Source organism: Rousettus aegyptiacus, unplaced genomic scaffold, assembly GCF_014176215.1.
Source record: "Rousettus aegyptiacus isolate mRouAeg1 unplaced genomic scaffold, mRouAeg1.p scaffold_m13_p_7, whole genome shotgun sequence".
NCBI classification, from domain to species: Eukaryota; Metazoa; Chordata; class Mammalia; order Chiroptera; family Pteropodidae; genus Rousettus; species Rousettus aegyptiacus.
The window spans coordinates 72807792-72828762 of record NW_023416310.1 but is presented as its reverse complement, the minus strand read 5'-3'; the positions used below and the strand labels follow the sequence as shown (position 1 = coordinate 72828762).

The following is a 20971-nucleotide window of genomic DNA, read 5'->3' as shown; positions in this document are numbered from 1 at the left end:
TCAGGTGGGGAAGCCCCACCCAGCAGGCGCTCCTCGTCTCGGCCCCGCCCACACCGACCGCCCGGCCCCGCCCACCTCCGCCCCGCCCGCCCGGGCCGCTCGGCCCCGCCCACCACGGCCTCCTCAGGTGGAACGCCCCGCCCAGCCGGCCCTCTCGCCTCGGCCCCGCCCACCGCCGCCCCGCCCCCGGGCGCTAGGCCCCGCCCACCCACCGCCTCAGGTAGGGCCGCCCCGCCCACCCCCGGCGGCCGCCCCGCCCACCCCGCCGCCTCAGGTGGGGCCACCCGGCCCGCTCGTCCAGCTGGCGTCAGGCCGCGTCTCCTCAGCACCTCGCGGTCCTGCGCGGCGGAGGCGGCGGCGCCGCAAGTTTTGACACTTCGGCGGCGGAGGCCCGCGCCGGCGCTCGCGGGCTCACGCCGAGGCGGCGGCCGAGCCTCGCGGGCCCCTGAGTCGCGCCCCGGCGGGCGGCCACGAGGCCCCGCCGCGTCCTCCCGCGCTCGCCCGCCCGGCGGCTGCAGCCATGTCGAAGGGGCCGGAGGAGGTGAGCCGGCTCACCGAGAGCACCTACCGGGTAAGCGGGCCCGGGGTCCGAGGTCGGGGCGCCGAGGGGGGTACTCGCCGCGGGAACGCCGCCCCTCCCCCGCCCGCGGCGCGGGACACGCCCAGCGGGCTCCGGGGCGTCCGAGCGGCGCGTCCGGGGGCGGGGGGGGGGCGCGGAAGGGGCGTGAGCGCCGCCTGCGGGGCCCGGCGCTGCGCCCCGCCGCCCCTCGGGGTCCCGGAGGCCGGAGCCGAGCTCGGCCCGCGGCAGGGGCGCGGGCGCCGGGTGGGGGCGCCGAGCCCGCCGCGGGGGTCCCCCCGCCCGCCCGCCGCGGACTTTGCCGGGTCAGTGGAGTCAGCGGCCGCGGTTTCCATGAAATCGACCGAACCTCAGGGAATGCGCTTGAGGGCCCTTAACTTGCATTTATTATGACAGAATTTTTCCAGAAACAGACATCGACTGAAGGATTAGTGGTCGGTTTAGTACGTTTAAGTACTTAAAATTGAATTCCAGTGGAAATAAGATACGCGTTTAATCATCTGCTGTTAATGGAATACAAAACAACTTTTGTTTTAATTCGGCTTAGGCTCAGGGAACTCCTTAGACTTTATAAAGTTCTCCAAATTCACTTGTGGTCATTTTCGTAGGATTTTTTTTTTTTTTTTTTTTTTTTGGCCCTGAAATTTGGTTTCTAGATTTGAAAGGTCTGTGTGAATTCCTGAAATCAGGGATTTGTTGACTTGCTGGAGAAGAAGAACTTTAAAAGAGCTTGGAAATGCATATTTATAATCGTCGAAGTTCAAAATTTTGAGTCCCTTCATCTGAATACATAAATATTGTAACTTGTGAATTATACTTTATAGTGGGCACAGCACTTCAGGGCTCAGTCACTGTGACCAAAATCTGTTCCTTATTCATGTGTTTCCTTGATAAAGGGCAATTTTTAGAAACCCCAGAACTTTCTTTAAAGTTTTACATTCGTATTAAGATTGTTAATATTTAAATTTTCCTAAATATGGTGGGTCAAGAAGTGCGGAGTGTATATAAAGAAAACATTCTTACTTTTAGATTTGGGGAGTAGTAACTATGATGACTCAGTTAAGGAAAAAAATGTACGTAATTGAGGAATGCAGATCATTGCACATCTAAGGCTGGGGCCAAGTATATGCTGGGCCAGAAAAGCTTTAAAAAGTGAACACGTAAATCCTCCCCTGTATCTCCAAGAATACAGACAGGTACATATACCTTTTCAACCTGAGATAAGGTATCAACTTGAGACAAGCAATCAAATGCTCGGAAGTAACTCTCCTCTGCCTTTTCTCCCACTTCTTGTCTTTTGCTTTTAGTGACAACCCAGTAGAGGGGCTGTATACGCAGGTGAATTACAGTGCCTCAAATGCCAGCCACTTTGGTATGTCACATTACCAAGGAGCCGGGGCAGGAGGAAGAAAGTGTGGATTTCATAGTTTTGATTATATGTATTCGTAGACATAAGGCAGTGTAAATCTCATATTTGGAAAGGTTACTGCAATGAAAATTAAACCAGTATGTACCTCATTGTTTCTATTCCCAGGTGTTTTGAAACATACTAAAAATTCACAAATTTTAATCACCATTCATTAATATTTTGTGATCATATTTTTTTACGTGGAGATGGTAAGATAAGAATCGACAGTTCTAGACAAGTTTACATATAACCTATGAAGTGAATGCTGCTAGCTCAGGCTCACTGTGTTGGAAACGTAGTGAAATTTTACATTCACAGGTCTGAAAGCCTGGAACTGTCACCACTTCCTCATTGGGCTCTTCGTCCCCAACCCACCTTTCCACCACCAAAGCTGAAAACAATTTAAGCTGAATTTGATAAAAATCAACTGGCTGAGTTGATTAATCTACTTTAAAAACAAACAAAAAACTTCTTTTATGTTACCTAGCAATCTACAATGTTTTACTAATAGAAACAGCCTAACCAGGTGTGTTTACAAAGGCCACCTGCAAATGAGGTTTTATGAATTGCTTCTGTGGGTTTTAGATTTTTTTCCATACTCAAATTTCTTCAACTTTGAAATAAAGGAATAAATTCTTTAGAGAGAATGGGGGATTATAAAGTAGTGTGATCCTCTGTAGGCAGTATCAAATATCTTTAAATATTTATTTACACATTTGCAGAGTTTTCTAAATATATACTTAGACAAATGATTACTGGAGATCCAGGCTAAATCCCAGGAGGATGTGTGTTCTACATCTTCACAAATGGCATGATAATAAGCCCCCAAATGTCAAGTAACATGACTGTTGTTAAATAATAAGAGTTGAACTGAAGATCCCTCCCCTTCCCCACACTTCATTCGATAGTATGCCCATAATTTGCCCTCAGCAGCTTGCTTGTGATTTTACATGGTCTTCTGATGAGTACATGCTTTACTAGTAAGAGGAAGAAGTAAAGTTCAAAAAAAACCCTTAATTAAGAGTAACCACAACCTCCCCAGAAATTAGAACTGTTAAAGTCTTAGGAAGTTGAGGAGGGATGGGTGTGACATCATCCAGGAATGGCATACCTACATTATTCTTGCTAAAGCAGCGATGAATGGGAGAAAATGACACTTAGAAAAGAAAAGGACACAGAAGTCTCTTTAAATGTCACCTCAGAGAGGCCCGTTCAAATAACTCTTTAAAACTGCAGACAGCACCATTCATTTTGCAACCCTGCCTAACTCACCTTTTCTCCTATAGTGCTTGCTACTTTAGGATAGAATATACTTACTTGTTACGTTTTCCTCTCCCCATTGCCAATTAGAATGTGAGTTGCCAGAGGAAAAGGAGCTCTGTTTTGTTGTATTTGAGCACTTAGAACAGGTCCTGGCACACAGTAGGCCTGCATGTGCGTGGAATAAATGGACATCTCATTAATTTTGTAAGCACCTATCTTACACCAGGCCCCTCCCCTGCCTTCTCACTTTTCATAGAATGTTTGTTTCATTCTGAGTACACATCAGCTCTTGGGGTGGATATTTTGCCATTATTGGCATGTTTTGAACAAACTTTTTTTTTTTTATAAGAAAAGGAGGTACTTTTGTTCTTTCACTGGGTAGAGCAAGCACTTGAGGCATGTGTCCTGGGTTTTGTTTGTTTAGTGGTTTTTTATTTTCTCCACTTAGTTTAGTTGGGGTGTATAGGCGGAAATCCCTGCCTGGTTGGTTTCCAGTGTGGACTATGCTGTATGGGTCTCGCGTTTGAAGCTTTAAATTGCCTTTTATATTTATTGCTGTAGCTATATACAGTATTTGATATCTTCATTTGTTCCCATCACACAGTTTTCTTCAGTGCATGCTGAAGACAAAGTGGAATTTGCAGAGGCTCAGACAACTTGCTTTTGGCTCCATGGTGACTAAGAAAGGGGACAGTAAGAATCATGTGCCAGGTAGTGGTAGAAAAGGTTGCCAGGTATTGCTATCAAACAGAACAGCCCAGTGTTGTAGCTTTTTGTTTGCGAAAATGAAAATATGAAGCCAAATAATGGATGTCTTTTTCTGTCGTAACATTTTTTCTTGATCGGAAAGAGGTTTTAGAAGTATGATAACATGATTGCTCTGCAGACAGAACAGCAGCCTCAATTGTGAAGCCTGGGAGACTGAGACCACTTGGACGGGTCACACCATTCACAAGTTTCAAGTTTCAGGTTGCTTTTTTTTTTAATCCTTTTTTTTTTTTTTTTGCATCTTTTTTTATTACCAGTTTCAAGTATATGGTACATTGGTTAGACATTCATATAGTTGATGAAAGGAGCCCCCTGACAACTCTATCTTCCCTCCGGCTCTACACACAGCCATGACATTACTGCTGACTGCATTCCCTATGCCATGCTCCCCATCCTAGTGACCATCTATCAGCTAATTTGTACTTCTTTAACCCTTCACAGCTTTCTCCCAGCCTCCCAACCCTCCTCCCCTCTGGCTGTCACCAGATTGTCCTCTATATTTGTGAGTCTGTCTTCGATTAGTTTGTTCTTTTTTGTTCCTTAGATTCCGCATATAAGTGAAATCATATGATATTGATCTTCCTCTGACTTATTTTGCACAGCATAATAACTTCTAGGTCCGTCCATGTCGTTGCAAATGGTAGGATTTCATTTTTTTATGACTGGGTAATATTCCATTGGATATGTGAACCATAACTTTGTCCAGTCATCTATTGATGGGTATTTGGGTTGCTTCCATATTTTAGCTATTGTAAATTGTGCTGCCATGAACATAGGGATGCATAGATCTTTACTAATTATTGTTTTGGTTTTCTTTAGATAAATATTCAGAAGTGCAATTGCCAGGTCAAAAGGTAATCCATTTTTAATTTTTTCAGGAAACTCCAGACTGCTTTCCATAGCAGCTGTACCAATTCGCAATCCTGCCAACAGTGTACGAGGGTTCCCTTTTCTCCACATCCTCGCCAACACTTGCTGTTCTTTGATTTATTGATGCTAGCCATTCTGACAGGTGTGAGGTGATATCTCATTATGGTTTAATTTGCATTTCTCTGATGATTAGTGACCTCAAGCATCTTTTCGCATGTCTATGGCCATCTGTATTTCGTATTTGGAGAAATATCTGTTCAGGTCTTCTGCCCATTTTCTAATTGGATTGTTTGCTTATTATTATTAATTCATTTATTTAGTACGAGTTCTTTATATATTTTGGATATTAACCCCTTATGTATCATAAGCGAATATCTTCTCCTATTCAGTAGGTTGTCTTTTTGTTTTATTTATGGTTTCCTTTGCTGTGTAAAAACTTTTTAGTTCGATGTATCAGCTTGCTTCTGAGTTTTCATTTGTGACATTCCTTGTACTTCTGTTGTAATGAGCCACGGGCAGACCTGCAAGGGAAACCTAATGTGCATGGAATTGCAACAAATGGGGTTTTTGTTTTCCTCAGCATCCACACAGCTATTTATTCTGCAGTTCAAAAGTAAAAATTATTAGTAGCACAAATATTTAATTTCTGTTGGCATTTACAAATATATTTTGTATGTATTTCTAAAACTTTGAGCTATAATATACACACGGAAAGGTGTGTATAGCTCACGAAATTGTCACAAACTGAACACACCTATGTAACCAGTACTGAGATTAAGAAGCAGACCATGACCAGCCCCCTGAAGTCTCTCGAATATCCCCTTCAAAGTCACTACACCCCTCCAAGATAACTACTCTACTAACTTCTAACAGCACTCAGTGTATTTGTCAGATTCCCTCATATCATTGAAGTAATTGTAGTTAGTTCCTAATTTTTGCTTTGTAGTAGTTCACTGTGTGAGTATATCCCTTTCTCTTGAGAGGCATTTACATTGTTTTCAGACTGCTCCAGGATATTATGAATCGTGCTGTGAACATCCTAGTACATGTGTGATGGGCATAGGCCCTCCTTTCTCGCGGGTATATACGTAGGGGTGGATTTGCTGGGTTATAAGGTATTTGAATATTTAGCTAAGGTGGAAACTGCCAAGGAGTTTTCCAAAATGGTTACACTAATTTACGTTCCCACCAGCAGAGCTATCAGAGTTCCTGTTACTCTACATCTTCACCAAAAGTTAATATTTTCCTTCCTTTTAATTTTGCCACTCCGATGGGTGTATGCAAATAAAAACTTTTAACTAAAACTAAAACCCTTTGGCCCAGGCTTGCTGGTTGGATGGCTGCAGCCTCAACAGGAGCCTGATCACCATAGGGGATACTTAATGTCAGAAGACAGAACCAGGACCTGGGAATGGGTCTGAGAGAGGCCTTGCAGTCGTGACATTGAGTAGAATAAAACAAATTTAAGTTTCCAGGCTCGAAAACTATCATAACTGAACACATCGAAAGGTTTGATTGTATAAGGAGTATTAGGCACGTAGATGAGCCATGTCTAAACTGGAATACTGAGAGTATGCAGTTATGGTTACTTGAATCTTCTTGTTAATTGAGTATTAATGAAGTATCTTTCACTTTTCATGTGACTTTTCTTGCACATATACCTACTTTACTGTTATAGGCACAATAGACTACTTTTTAAGAAGAATTTCAATGAGTTACAGTCGAACTGAGGTTTTAAGACTGTACTTTCTAAAGGACTTGTTGCTTTTAACTCGGGTGTTCTCCCCACTTAAATTGTACATGCTCGAGAACAAATCCCCCAAGTGGTTCTTCTTAGTATTTCCAACAGTCATCCATATTTTTTACGTGTGTGCGCCCCCACCCTTGGTTTTATTCTCAGAGTTTTTTTAAACTGTTTTTCTCTGACGCCAGAAACTTCCCAGAATTGCTATGAATATTTACACCAAAAGTAAAAATCACTTGGAAACCCACAACTCAGTGATAATACTATTAACTGTCCCTCTTTCCAGTATTCTCCAGTACGTCTTTCTCTGTCAGTACTCGGTGCCTCGTTTTGATGACCCCACAGTACTCCACCCTTCATCGTAGTTTACTGACCCAGCCCCCTGGTGTTGGACACAAGGTCATTGCCAGTACTTTGCTATTAAAGCACTGTAGTGGACATCATTGCATCTAGAGCTTTGCACAGATCTCTGGTGTTTTCCTTAAGCTAAACCCTCAGGAGGAAATTTGGGTCAGAGGGTAGGTACATTTTAAAGCATATTTGCAGCACCTTGCAAAATCGCCTCCAGAAAACATACCCCAGATTATATTGTAATCTGATTGTGTGAGAATGCACCTTTTCTGAATCCCATCCAATGAGTAGATCGTTTCAAACCACTTTCCTTTTGTTTAACCCATAGAGGGTTTTTGGTTTTTAGTAGTAGGAAAAGATGTGTGCCTGTAACGTATAGTAGCTTATGGACGTTGGCCAGGAGAAACCCGAGATTTCATGTCTACCCCTATCGGGTATAATTTCCCTCATAAACTTTGTTCTTGTAGATGTGTACAGAATAATTACAACTCTGTGACCTTTCAGGCCCTCATACTTTCATTTTTATTTTCCTCAGTCTTGATTTTATACTTATGTTTTCCAGCCCTTGAGTCTGTCTGTCTAGTTTATCTTTTTTTTAGGATTTGTGTCCTCAAATTTTTGGGGATAAAACCGAAATTTGTGTAAATGAGATAAAACATTGCTGGTTTCTTTCTCATTCAATACAAAGTGAAAAATATTACCAGAATGTGTTTCCCAGTCCAGGGAGCAAAATAAATGAGCACTGGACCGAGATGTAATAGATGGTTCGCAGCCTTCTGTTCCAGAGCTACCTGTGCTCTAGAGAGAACAGCAGGTGGGTGAAGATGCCCTCAGGTCTGTCACTTACACAGTTTTTATTTATATAGTACTTAGGAGATTTAAATGTCCCTAACAATAGCAATTCCTTCTCTAAAAACATCAAAAGTTAGAGATGGTTATGACTCTATAGTAGAGGGAGACTTCTCACTTATAATTCTGCCTTCTGGAGCCTCTACATTTCTTTCGTGAGTGGATGACTTTTATAAGCTAAAAAACGTTGATATATCTATCATTTTAATGGTTAAAAAGTCTTAAAAACTAAGCCAAAATGTGTCACTTTCTACTTCTGTTCTGCAAATTAACAATTCAAAGGTAAACCTAATTTAAAGTCTTACCTTTTTTCTCTTAATTTTTACTTATGGGTGTACATTTTTAACATTTACTCAGAAACTTTTAACATTTAATCTGAAACTGTGAATGGAACGGAAAAAGAATTCAGCTAAACTGGGAACGCCCAAATTCCAGCTCTTAACAATTATCTTTTAAAAAGTCTAGTTCCTAATGTTGCAAGCAGCTATAGCATTGAAAGGTAAAAGAGTAGCAGTAACGACCTGTCAAAAGTAAGTAGGGATAAAAGTTCAGATGATTAGGACACATAGCCCAGGTTAAACACGAGAAAGATTGGGTTTAGGGGTCAGAACAGATCTCAGCTGATGAGTCCAACCGCCAGCCACCGAAAGGGAAGGGAGCAGCCCTGTCCTGAGTTAGGAGGAGGGAGGCCCCTGCTCATGGGGACGGGGGAGAGGAGTGTAGGAGACGACCCTATTCACTTTCACATGCCTGTCAGATACCGATGTCTGAGACCTAAACAGACCAGTCCGTTTCTGGGTACAAAAACTCAAGTGGCAAAAGAAAATCAAGGAAAATCACGATGATAATTCTTTATACCTAAGAGCTATGATTTTTTTTTTTTTTTTTTTTTTGGTAGATAAAGCCTTAATGGTTTTAGTAGACCAAATGGTATATTTTACATAGGCGGGCTTCATCATACGCTTGGAGCAGCTTGCGACGCAAGACACCAACTGCGTGTCGGCACAGTGTACCCTCAGTGTGTAATCCACTTTATGGGGAACAGGCCAGGTGTGCGCCTTATGAGGAGAGGACTTCTTCAGCTCGCCAGTCCATCCTTCGTGTTATCCCTACTTACTTGTTTTTGTATGTGCTTGATAACGTCATATTTCTCCATTTGACCTTGTGCTTCAATTTTCTCATCTGCAAGTAAGGTTATCAGTACCCACCTCATGGTGGTTGTGACAACCGAACATAATAATACATGAGAGCCCTTAGAACAGTGTTAGCCGTTAGCAGCAGTGACGCGTTTACTAGACTGTAACCATAAGAGCCTTGATTTTCATCTGTTGACTGTTTATCCCTAGTATCTTATCCCCAGTGTGATTGACACGTGGGTGGAGCTGAGCAGATATTTGATAAAAGAACAGTGTTGAAATTATCAGCAAAATTTTTCTCTGTCAATGAGCTAGCTGTTCACTCCCTGAAGGTTTTTATTTTTTACCCTTCATTGTTCTGTTGCATATAGAACTCAAAAATATTTGTTGAATAAATACTGACGATCTATGCTTCTCACACAGTCGTAACTAAAATCCTCACCTACCCTGTGGCCAGCGGGACTGTGGTAGCACTCACAGCAACCGCGTCCATGTTCCGAGCACCTGTTACACACGTCGTGCCTAGCTCCCCTGCACGCACTCTTTCTGCATCCTTTTTTTTTTTTTTTTTTTTTTTGCACCACAGCTGTGACAAGCACTGTGGTCACCGCTGGGACCCACACTGGAGGGAAGTCTGTGCTTTCATGCAGGATACAGCTTATGACAGGACAGCAATGCTGAACTTTAGTGTCCCAGCCTTTCCCCTCCGCCTTGACCTTGACCTGCCCAGTATCATCAGTTATGCTTCCCGGCTCCTCCTGCCCTCTCCCCCAGAGGGGTCCCTCCTTTACCGTTCAGTTCTTTGGACTTCGTTTTGTCTTGCATTGGAAGAAGAAAAAGGAAAAGATTAATATATGTGGAGGTTAAGTTCAAGAGGAGTTTTTTAAGCAATGTGTAGGAAATCTTTGGAAAGTCAGATGATCGAGACAAGTAGATGAGAAACAACAGCAGCAAAAAAGAACTTCAGAAGTGTTGATTCCCCTTTCCGGTATCTGGAAAATATCAGTAATGAACTTGAACTATTTTAAAAATAACTCTGGGATTTCGAACACTATTCCTCAGATTGTAAGAGCAGTGATTTTAATGCAGAGCAGGATGACCCATCTCATGGGGTCTGGTTGAGGGAAGCTCACTAGAATTACTCTAGATATTATAGGAGTGGTATTTAGAAAGAACTAGTGAACTAAAAAAAAAAAAAAAATGTCACTTGCTATATGAAATCAGCAATTTACTTTACTTAGATCTGGTAAAATTCCTATTACTTGTTAAATACTTTAGGGTTTTCTATACAAATGGGATCAAGCACAGGAGGCGTTCTGTTTTGTGAATTCCTTGCTTGCTCTTTATTCCATGACACACCTTTTAAAAACAACTAGGCAGGCAGAAACACAACCAAACGGTCTGGTGTGCTCCATAGCCTTTAGTGTATATCTACTGATACATCTAGTGTATCTGTTTCAAACCCAGTAACTAAACAGTTACTGTTTCCTTACTGTATGACATTAGTGATAAAGTTATATCTTTCTAAATGATTTTCAAGTAATATTAAAAATGTTTGCATTTCTTATTTTTGCCACGTCAGTCTGGATTGCCGTGTTTTTTTTTTTTTTTCATTCCTGTCTTCCTGTTAGACTGTACATTTTCAAGGGCTGTAACCCTTTCCTCATCCACCTTTGTGTTCTCTGCATCCATCATAGGCCTGAGCTCGCTTTAGATATATAATAAATATTGAATAAATGCTTAACTTTTCAAAGGCCTACATTTAAGAAAGACTTTACAGAGTTAATGGAGTGAAATATAAGTCAGTCAGTGTCTGTCTGTCTCTGCCTCTGTCTCTCTGTGTGTGTGTGTGTCTGTGTGTGTGTCTGTCTGTCTCTGTCACACACAGCGAGAGCTGGGGGGTGAGGTGCAGGGCAGTGGAGGGAAGAATACCAGAAAATAGGCCTATTTTCAGATTCTGATTGAAACTTGTAAGTAGCCATAGGAAGGACTGTGTTTCCATTCTTTCAAATAAGAGCATGTACTTCTATGAACCAAGCAGAATGGATGCTCATGTTATCATGGTTGGAATTTCAAGATGTGGTTTTCACTTTCATTCTCAGGTGCTACTCCCTCTGAAGTTCAAGGTCCAAAAATTGCTTGAATTCTGGGATAGGATCCCTAAATCCCCTGTCCAGTGGAGGCCAGTGTGGCTCAGATTTTGCTATAGGGTCTGATAACTTGCTAATTGCCTACTTTCAGTCCCAAAAGCTTTCTTTGGCCTTGCCAAGAAATATACATAAGTATATGAAGTTACAGCACCTCTTGGACCTTGGACCCAGTATAATCATCTACAATTAAACTACAAGGAAAAGTGGTTTTAAATTATTCCACCTACAGACAAATATAAAACTTTAGTATTTAAAATAGACAGAAACTTTCTAGTGTTGAGCTGGATTCAGACCATTATTTTTTCTTCAACTTTATCAGATGGTCATGAACTCAGATTGCCAGTGATTTGGTTCGCCCTCCACATTTAAAAAAAAAAAATTGAATACCTATATTTTTACACTAATTTACTGTGTGGGATAGCTGTTTGAGTTAATTTTTTAGACACACTAGATAATTTATTTCATCCAAAAGTTTTGAACAGTTATGAAACACTTTCTTCCAACAGTGTGTTAGTACCTTTTTTTGCTTAATTATGAACAGTTCTTGCTGCCTAAATGAGTAGAAAATAGAGAAAGTGGAGTTTGTCACAGAAATCTATTTTTTTTAACAATGAGAAGTGATTGCTTCTAGTAATGTATCTTAAAAGGTAGCAGTACACGTACCTTTCTGGATAATCACACTGCTTCTCATCGGTTGGTTCTTAAGGAACTTGGGATTTAATAGGTGTTCTCAGAATTCTCTGAGAATACGTGAGGAGGGGTGAAGCCCAAAGAGGTGGCCCTTTGCTTTGCTGACCGCTAGCCCAGGGGCTTCTCATGCTCAGGTCACGTTGGGAGGGATGGAGCTATATGACCCTGCAGGCCTCATGGCTTCGTTTCTAGCATGGCCTTTGCACTCTGGAAGGACCACTTTGGCAGAAATGATTCTTTATAAACCAAAGCCTGGATGATGGATAAAGAAAGGGAAGGAAGATTGAAGGCAAAACAATGTTTAAGTCCTAGTGAAAGTTTCATGGAGAGTTTTCTCTATGAGCTGGAGATTTCCTATGAAACTACCTTAGAAGCATACAGTACTTACCTAATACTTAATTTATTGCCTGAAGACATATTTCTCAATCATAGCTATAAAGACAACTGCTAATCCAGCAGATTTGTCTCAAGAAAGCTGGGTTATCTTTTTCTAACGAGTCTAATTGATTTTCACCATAGAAAGAGAAGTTGCTGCACACAGGTCCCTGGTCATAAATGCTTTGCAGACCAGTAAGTAGCACTGTTCTGGCTGATCCTGGACCAGTGTTCATGAGGGGCTGTAGATGAGCTGCATCTCAGTATATATACCTGGCTCTTCAGTAGGCAGGGTAGTTAGAAGCAACCCAGGAATGAGCAAAGACACACAGCTTGTCGCATTCTACCACAGAAAGGATGGAGAGCCCGAATCACTGAGCAGCCCGGAACATCAAGAAGGCTCAAGGGTTTTTGTTTTTGCTGCCGTTTTTCTTTTTTATAAAAATAACTGCTGTTCTCCTTTTTCAAAAATAGCTTTATTGACGTGTCATTTATAAACTATAAAATTCACTCATTTTAACTTTACCAGTCAGTGATTTTTTAGTAAATTTACAGAATTGTGTAACCGTTACCACAGCCCAATTTTAGAACATTTCTGTCATCCCAAAAAGGTCCATTGTGCCCATTTGCTATCATTTCTCATTCTCACCCCTAGGCAATCACTAATATATTTTTGGTCTCTATAAATTTGGCTTTTCTAGACATTTCATAAAAATGGAATCATACATACAATATGCGGTCTTCTGTGACTGACTTCTTTCAGTTAGCCTAATGGAATTCATCTATTTTATAGCGCTTATTAGTACTACATTCCTTTTTGTGGCTAAACAATAATATCTTCTTATGGATGTACCACATCTGTTCATCCGTTCACCAGCTGATGGACATTTGCATTGTTTCCAACAAGGTATTTCTTTAAGGACCATATTACTGCCTGATACTTAATTACAATGTCAGCTGGAAAAAACATAATGTTAGGAAGCAAAATTCACAAGGAAAGCCCTGGCATTTTCAAATTTTGTAAGTCTATTATGAGGGAGAGGGCAGAATTTTGTAGCCATTGTGACCCTTGGTTGGAGCTGTTACTTTGAACTGATGAAGTTGAAAACAGTGGCCCCATCACCTCCTTAGTTTTGGACACTGGTTGGCCCACCGAGTCATTGTGTCTGTGGCAGTGCGTTCAGGTGAGCTGAAGGGACATCATGCAGCCAGTTCATCCACCAGCACTGCTGCTGATGGGTGTACCGTAGGTATTATTAGATGGTCCAGGCACTATTCCTGGTGCTGGAGGTGCAGTTCCTACTAAAGAGTAAACAGGTGAGGTAGTGACAAGCCTTTTGAAAAAGAGGAGCAAGGAACAGAGCTGGAGGGGGAGGCTGGGGATGCTGCCATCCCTGGGAGGAGGAAGATGGAGGAAGGTGTCTGAGAGCTTGGAACTGAGGCCCTGGTGGGCGGGCATCCGGGAGAAGAGCCGTCAGCAGAATAGCTGCAAGTACAAAACCCCCAGGGCAGGGATGGGTCTCGCTTGTTCAGAGAGATGCCCAGAGGCCATTGTGCCTGGAGCACAGTGATAAGGAGGGGCTTGATTGCAGGAAATACCCGGGCTTTTGGTGCCTCTTCCACCCTACTGTTGAAAGGGCAAAATCACTGGTGACATTGACCCACGATAGACCTGAGGCCTGGGGGTGGGGGCGGGAAACTGTTACTGTTATGCATCACTTGATAAATTGTGAGAAACGCATCATCATCCCGAGATTTCATCAAGGTTTGGTCACACAGACCTAGACTGTACTGCCTGCTACACGCCCAGCTGTGTGACCTATAGCTCCCAGGCTACAACCTGTATTGAATACTGCAGGCATTTGTAACACAATGGCAACTATTTGTATATCTTAACATAGGAAAGGTGCAGTAAGAATATGGTATAAAAGAAAAAATGCTGCACCTGCCTAGGGCACTTGCCCTTAGCAGGACTGAAGGTGATTCAGGGTCAGTCCCTGAGTAGAGAGGGAATGTGAAGGTCACGGGCTTTACACACGCGGCTCACCTAGGCCACACTGAATGTATTTAAAAAATAGTTTTCGGTCTTCAATAATAAATTAACCTTAACAAATGTAACTTTTTTACTTTATAAGCTTTTTAATTTTCGTAACTTTTTGACTCTTGTAATAACATTTAGCTTAAACACAAACATGTCATACAGCTGTTCAAGAATATTTTCTTTCTTTACATCTTTATAAGCCTTATTTCTAGTTAAAATTTTTTGTTTTTTAAACTTTGTTGTTAAAAACTAAGACACAAACACACATCAGCCTAGGCCTGCGCAAGGCCAGATCATCGGTATCACTGTCTCCCACCTGCACATCTTGTCCCACTGGAAGGTCTTCAGGGGCCGTAACACATGGAGCTGTCTGTCATCTCCTGCGATAGCAGCGGCTTCTTCTAGAACCCCCGAAGGGCCTGCTTGAGGCTCTTCTTGAGGAGGTGTCTTTCTTCAGATATATGTCCATGGTGGTGCGCTTGGTTTGTTTCTTTTTTCATAATAGATTTGCCTATAAGCAGATCATCAATCCACCATGCATACATAGTTCTTTTAATGAAAACCTTTCTGTGTTGGAGTCCATGTTTGAAACTTTTTAAGGAGCTTGTCGAGATCTGCTAAATCCTTCACTGAGAATTCTGGCTTTTTTTTTTTTTTTATTCTGCAGTTTCTGCGATACCATACAGAAGTTAAATAGTAATAAACTCAATCAATATGTACCAAAGTGGACAGGTCTCAGAGGCATAACGTGGAATAAAAAAAGATATAAAAGTGAAATGTATTATATGATACCCTTTATTTTATTAAATGCACGAAGCAAAATTACATATTATGACAAAATGTATGTGTGTATAAAAGTATAAAATGTGAGAAAGTTAACAACAGTCTTAATTAGCAGTTACCTCTGGGAAGAAAAAAGGGAATATGAGATCTGAATGGGGTGGTTAAAGCATTCTGTGGTTTTCTTACGTAGTTCTGTAATGTTTTAATTCCTTTCCAGCCAAGGAAATCAATATGGCAGTATTAACCATTATTCTTGTGAGGTTCTTGCGGAATCTTCTTTTACTTTTCTTTTTTAAGAGAAAGAAAAGGAGGTCAGAAATATTTATTTGCCTGGGCAGAATTGGTCCATACTGTGATGCTATTGGAAGGTTAGTTATATTCATCAAAAAAAAATTCAAGAGTAAGAGTATAAGGAAACTTCTAAAAAGAAAAAGGAAATATTATGTAGAGACTCCCATAATTTCTCACGCTGAAATTGTGTTCCGTCAAAAATCATTTTCATCTCACTATATTGCACAATTCACTTCAAGGAACTTACAGTGTAAAGGTTAGTAGAGAGGCTGACCAGTCCTGACTTGGCTTCATGCTGCCTACGGGACCTTCAGCAAGGTTTTGAAATTTAACATCTCAAAGATTTGATATCTCTTCTGTAAAATGGGGATAATAATAATCACGTCGTTAGGCTCTAAGGAGACAACCCATGCCACGCACTAGGCATCGAGCCTGAAACATAGTAGCACTCCGTATATGTCAAAATGTATCTCAGATGGCAAAAAGGAGTAAAATGTTCTCAAGTGAATAAAGCAGAAAGTAACACTTTCAATTTCCTTTGTACCAGCACCCTTCTCTAGAGGTTTTTGTATTCATAGTCTCTCTTCTCCTGAGGTGACGCTTTGAGACAAGAGAGCTGGTATTGTTTATTTTCATGTTACAGAGAGGAAGTGAGGTACCTGGAGATGGCCGTAGAAATAGGAACTTTCATCCATTCGAAGAGCTGACTAATATTAAGCTTTTGTTGTGCCGTGTTAATTACTATGACTGGTTCAGCGTGCAGTGCTCCATAAACATCAGTTTTTATCTCATTGAATCCTCATACCCCCAATGGAGTGGAAATGATTGTTATCCCATTTTATAGAGGAGGAGACTGAGGCTCAGTGGGGTAGTGTTACGTGATTTGCCCAAGGATTTGAGGCCAAAGTTTTTTTCATTCCATGTCCCCTTGCCCCCCAGACCCATTGCTAGTGGGATGGCATGTTAACAAATTATAGATAATACAAATTGATTCATAGTGCAAGTTGATAGCTAATAGCATAGATAGATAATACAGACTAAAGGGGAACTAAAACATTGTTTACATTTGACTGATGGGAGCATTTTTGTGGGCTTATATATTTGAATCTGAGTATTTCTGCTCTAACTTAATACTTCAAACAAAAGAAACTATCTCAGTTGTCCAGTTTTCCTTTACTTGGCTTGTGCCCTCCCTTCAAGATAGATATGAAAAACATGACTCTTCTGACCATCCGTTAACCCACAAGCAGCTGCCTTTTTGCTAAATTTACTCTAATGTTTTCCCCAAAAGGCAGGGGGCATAATCAAGTATTGATAATGTTAGTCCAGGAACAGCAGCTTCCAACAACATGAGGAAGGAGGAAGTGAGATTTTCTACCAATGATGTCTATCTGGAAGTATTCTCAAACATTTAACCCTTATTAGATATTCTCGTCACATGAAAGTAAAATGCGTCTTGATTAGTGTAAGTATTTCCAGCATTGTATATAACAAAATAATATTGAAAATTTCAAGATACATATGCTACCTGAATCAAGTTATAAAACTTCCTATTTAGAGATTCTTAAATCACTTTTAAAGCTCAGTATAAATATTACCCATGTTTTTCAGCTGAGGAAGACAAAGCATTGAAATATCAAATAATTTGTCCTTGGTGTTGGGGAGAACTGGAAAAAGAAATGGAAAGAAAAACTAATTCTCAGAAATTTAAAGTCAGCTCAGTCTAACTATCTAGCTAATCAATTTGTGCTTCATAGTCTATAGTACCATGTTGGCGACGGTGATAACTTTTCAAAAATAAAGGAAAAATCTAAATGGCGAGGACGTTAAAGCCATCACAGGAGTGTATAATTCATTTTAAAATCGTGACCGGTACCTGCACTGGCGTGGAGGGCACGCGTGAGCTGAACGGGCCAGCGAGAGACCTGGGAGGATGCGCCCATGGGTTCCGAGCGGCCTTCTCCTCAGCGCTGCATTTGGAGGCGCCCCAGCAGCTTCTCTGGCGCCGCCAGGCACAGGCGGGAGGAGCAGCCCCTCTTCCCAGGAGGGCCGGCGAGGGCACAACGGGCAGTGACCCTGCCGGTCGTTTTATCTCAGCCTAGACGACCCGTCTTCTCCGAGCAGAAATGAAACTCATCTGGTCGAAACTAGTTTGGTAGATTATCCTCCTTGCCAGGCATTAACTGGTGGAGTACATACTAAACTTTTGTTATTGATTATAATAAAATAGTGCTTCGTGCCTGTTAATACCTTTTATAATGTATTTTGGTTTTATACTTGGTATCCTAAAACTTTTAGTCCTAGAGCTTTAAATGAATTTGTTCATTGCTACCAGTGATTTTAGACTCTATAAACAGTTCCGATCTTAAAAAGCTTTGACATAGCATGACCTTTGACTGCTGATCTCCCCCAAAAATATGGGGCCCATTCAATTCACAAGGGCATCCACTGCTACTATAAAGTTTTACAGATTGTAGAGTACCAAGGCAGCACTGCTTTTTTGTTCCTGGGTTTAAAAATACATGTACTTCAGCTAAAATAACGAGCTTAATGGCCAAGAGCCAGTGTAGAAATGGATTTTCCACTGTTCAAAGAGGCCAGTATTTCCAGAGGGGAAAGTACCATAGCCAAGCCTAAATAATAAAGAATTGAAGTGTATGTTGAACTTTCAAGCTTAAAAACTTGTGCATTGTTTTCTGTGAAGCTGACTGTACTCTCAAGTCTTAGTTAAACTTTTTTTTTCCCCTAGAAGAGTCATTTAGGTAGTGGTTTATGTTGTGGTCAACTTTGGAAGTTCTCATTAATTCATTGTTTATGATATTTTAAGATAGTTATATGTACATATATAAACATTCAAAAAATTATTTGAAGAAATCAAATTATGTTTTCCCTTATTTAGATAAGCTGAACTAAGAATAATCTTTAGAAATAACAAAGCTCTGGACTTCTTTTTGTGACTTCTTATATGCTAGGGGACAGGGTTAGTTCCGTATTTGTTTCCTTACATTCTTACCATCCAGACTCGGCCTCATAAGATTATCATAAGAATTTTAAACTTAGCTTTCTCTTTTTATTAGAACTTACATTTTCACCATTCAGATTTAGTCTCATAAGATTATAAGGATTTTAAGTGAGATATTTAAAAAATAGTTTTATCTTTATACTAGAAAGTAACCATTTTCTAATGAAGTTATTAGATTTTAAAAATTACTGAAATCTCATACATTACTGATGGGAATGCAAAGTGTACAGCCACTCTGGAAAATAGTTTGGCAGTCTCTTACAAGGTTAAGCATACACCTGCCATATGACGCAGCAATCAAATCCCAGGTTGTTATCCTGGGATATGAACACTAATGTTCACACAGAAACATGAATGTGATTTCCATATCAAGTTTATTTGTAATTGCCAAAAACTGGAAACCAACCCAAGCACTCAAAGGGTAAATGGATAAACAAATTGTGACACATCTGTACTATGGATGCTACTAGCAAAAAAAGGGGCGGGGAATAAACTGACAAACCCAACAACCGGGATGGTATGTAAGGGCTTTGTGCCTAGTGAAAAAGCCAATCTCAAAATGGCTCCCTTTATGTAACATTCTCACAGTGACAAAACCACAGTGACTGGGAATCACTGGTTGCCAGGGGGTAGGAGTGGTGAGGAGGGTGTGGCTATGAAAGGGTAGATGAGAGAGAGCTTTGTGTCAATGGGACAGTTCTGTGTCATACTTGTGATGGTTACACAAATCCGCGCATGTGATAAAATTTCATAGAAACAGTGGACACGCACCCCCAAATGCGTGACACAAAACTGGTAAAGTTCTGCAGTTTAGTTACTGGTGTCCTGGTTTTGATACTGTACTGTGGTTATAAAGTTATCATTGGGGTAAACATACCTGAGAACTCTCTGTATACTTTTTACAACCTCTTGTGAGTCTTAAACGATTTCAAAATAAAAAGATTAAAAATAAAGCAAAGGAATCGAGAAAGGATGATGGAAATAGCTGTGGCCACAGGTCCCTGTGTTCGGGTACTGAGGTTCGCTGTCTCGAAGAGACCGATGTGGGGAGTCAACAGTGGCCTTGGGGCTTCGTCCTCACTAGTCATGAGTGAGGCGTGAATAGCTGACTGGCTCCGGTAATGCAGGAAGAGTGGACTTCCAGTTAAGTGTGACAGATTCACCTCGTGTGTTTCTCATCTCTCTCTTTGAGAATACATTAAAATGATGGGAAGAAACTTTTAATCCTTTTGCTGTTTAGAAAGAAAAGTGCAGCTCGCTGACAAACGTCATGCATAGGAATGCTACGTTTTTCTAGGATTTGACATTTTCAGCAGTCAAGAATGACTATATTTTGTAAATGGAAATACCACTACTAAAAACAGAACGCTGTAAATAGAATGATGTCCTTTGTTTCCAAAGACTATCGCTATATTATCGATGCAAAAATAATGATCAAAGCAAGATATTTCGTGGCAAACTGGGGGTAAGGACTGTTATCCACGAGTTATCTTGGGGCAAATGCAGCCTCAAGTGCCACCGGCAAGTATTCTCTGGGCAAACAGGAAATGGATTAAAAAAAAAACACCCTGTAAATCCATAGCATAGAGACCTGAAAAAGGAAACATCAGTTGAAAAAATGCCTAAAGAAATTTGGGGTCATAGCAAATGGACAGAATGGTAACTACCTTAAGGGAACTTAAAGGACCTGCAGAGATGAGTACTGATGGGAACTCAGCCATTCACCCCAAAGTCTGAGGAGCAGACCCCACAGAAGGTGGGGACGGAGGGGTCACACAGGTCTATAACAGGAGTGCCACGAGGCGGTTAAACTGCCGGGTTCCCTTTCCTACCCCAACCACCAGCAGCAGCAGCAGCAGCAGCAGTGCCGTCTGTCCGGAAGACTGGAGATTTAATCTCAGTATATTGAATCAGAGGAGCGCTCAACTTGGAGACGTCAGCCAAGGGTGGAGCTTGGAGCTGAAAACAGGGCAGTTCAGTAAAAATCAGTTCAGTAAACTGGGATTCCCAGCACCCTTCCTGACTGGGAAAGCTGACCACCTGGTGCTTGCCCACTCCCCCACCCTCAGATCGGGAATTAGAAGCATCTCTGGAATGACCCAGGGGCCCCTGCTTACTGTTGTATGGCCAGTTTGTCTGCCGCTGACCTGATGTCAGGTCACTCCGCATGAAGCTACTGCCTTGTATACGTAGCCACAAGCTTCCAGCCAGCACTTTAGGGCTTTACTCCTCAACACAGAGTGATGATCAGGACTCACCAGACATTTGAGAAAAACCTCTAACACAAGATAGATGGATACCAAACAATGAAAAGAAATAAGCAGGAGATAACTGGAAGAAAATACCCCCGAACTGCAATTATCCAGATAGGAGACAATGTTGCATCCATAAAACAAGAACAGGATGCTTTCAAAAAGGAATGATTAAAAAATCTGACAGAGCCCAAATTAAAAATATATCAAAAGTTTTTAAAACATACAAGAGTTGGAATATAAAGTTGAGGAATCTGTTAGAGATATAGAACAAAAAGTGGAAAATCAGGGGGAAAAGGTGAAATGATTAGAGAATAACTCCAGGATGTGTGAAATCCTCATCAGAGTTCCACAGAAAGTGAAGAGACAGGAACATTTTTCATCCCTGGACATAATTTTCT

The 20971-nt window shown here is 41.3% G+C and overlaps 1 protein-coding gene across 1 annotated transcript in view; it reads left to right on the top strand.

Annotated features, from left to right (window-relative positions):
- The first annotated feature begins 284 nt into the window (after positions 1-284).
- The window catches only part of BAIAP2L1 (BAR/IMD domain containing adaptor protein 2 like 1), a 63023-nt gene continuing 42336 nt past the window's right edge, over positions 285-20971 (top strand). Inside the window, exon 1 of the mRNA XM_036224037.1 lies at positions 285-571. Within this exon, the coding sequence (XP_036079930.1) occupies positions 521-571 (51 nt within the window). The 5' untranslated portion in view covers positions 285-520. The remainder of the gene's footprint in view (positions 572-20971) is intronic.